The 877-nt window shown below is 48.5% G+C and overlaps 1 protein-coding gene across 1 annotated transcript in view; it reads right to left on the bottom strand.

The window, feature by feature from the left end:
• The window catches only part of LOC143300269 (uncharacterized), a 2,215-nt gene extending 1,822 nt beyond the window's left edge, over nt 1-393 (bottom strand). The window contains exon 1 of the mRNA XM_076613864.1: nt 1-393. This exon is cut by the window's left edge and continues 1,822 nt beyond it. Within this exon, the coding sequence (XP_076469979.1) occupies nt 1-393 (393 nt within the window).
• Between the last annotated feature and the right edge of the window lie 484 nt (nt 394-877).

Genomic DNA, 877 nt, shown 5'->3' with positions numbered 1-877 from the left:
CAGAAAGCTGTTGGAGCAACGGATACACATGCACAGCACGGGCAGGTCAAAGGTGTACCAGAAGCGGATATCGATGATCTCGCTGGGCAGAGACAGCACGTTGACCAGCAGGTCACATACGCTCATGGCCAGGATGTATGTGCGGGTGGCGCTGGGTTTGAACCTCTTGTAGTAGACGAGAAAGACCACTGTGTTACCCACGACACCCACGAACATCAGCACAGCCAGGTAGACAATGGTGGGCATCAGAGCCTTGGTCCTGGACAGGTTTAGAGCCTCCAGATCCACGTCCTGGCTGTCGGTGGTCGCCAAGCCATGGGAAAAGTTGCCGCTCAGGATAGAGTTTGTGGCAGTGGTATCCCGAAGGCCTGGAAAGCCTGGCACACTGGGCATGTTCGTCTTGGTGGAAAACGTCACCACCTCAGTCGTCCACAATGACGATGACTCGTAAACAGGCGTTGTTCTGGAACTCGTCATCAGTGATGTGGTGGTTGTGGTTATCAACCTTCGTTATTACTTCTCTGCTGACAGTATCGACCTGATGTCCGGCACTGCAACGAATGTGCTGTTTTACAGAACAAAATGTTCTGTATTTGTTTTCAGTGAATGCCTTGTCACAGAGTATTGCCCCACTGTTTACTAAATGTTTCTGTACAGTATACCCAGTATGTTGTATTGCTCTCTCCTGGACGCTTTAAATGTTTAAGCGCAAAATACCCAGTATGCTGTCTCACGGTTTCATGGAAGTTTCAGCAAAAAACAACAACAAAAAAACATAGTACACTGTCGCGCTGTTTCTTGGATGTTCCACAGAATACTCAGTATGATAATTATTGTCACTCTCTCGCTGTTTCCTGAATGAAATGCCCAGTCCTGT

This window comes from Babylonia areolata, chromosome 26 (genome assembly GCF_041734735.1).
Source record: "Babylonia areolata isolate BAREFJ2019XMU chromosome 26, ASM4173473v1, whole genome shotgun sequence".
Classification (NCBI taxonomy): domain Eukaryota; kingdom Metazoa; phylum Mollusca; class Gastropoda; order Neogastropoda; family Buccinidae; genus Babylonia; species Babylonia areolata.
Note: the sequence above shows the minus strand (reverse complement) of the source record. Positions and strands in the feature narration are given on the sequence as shown.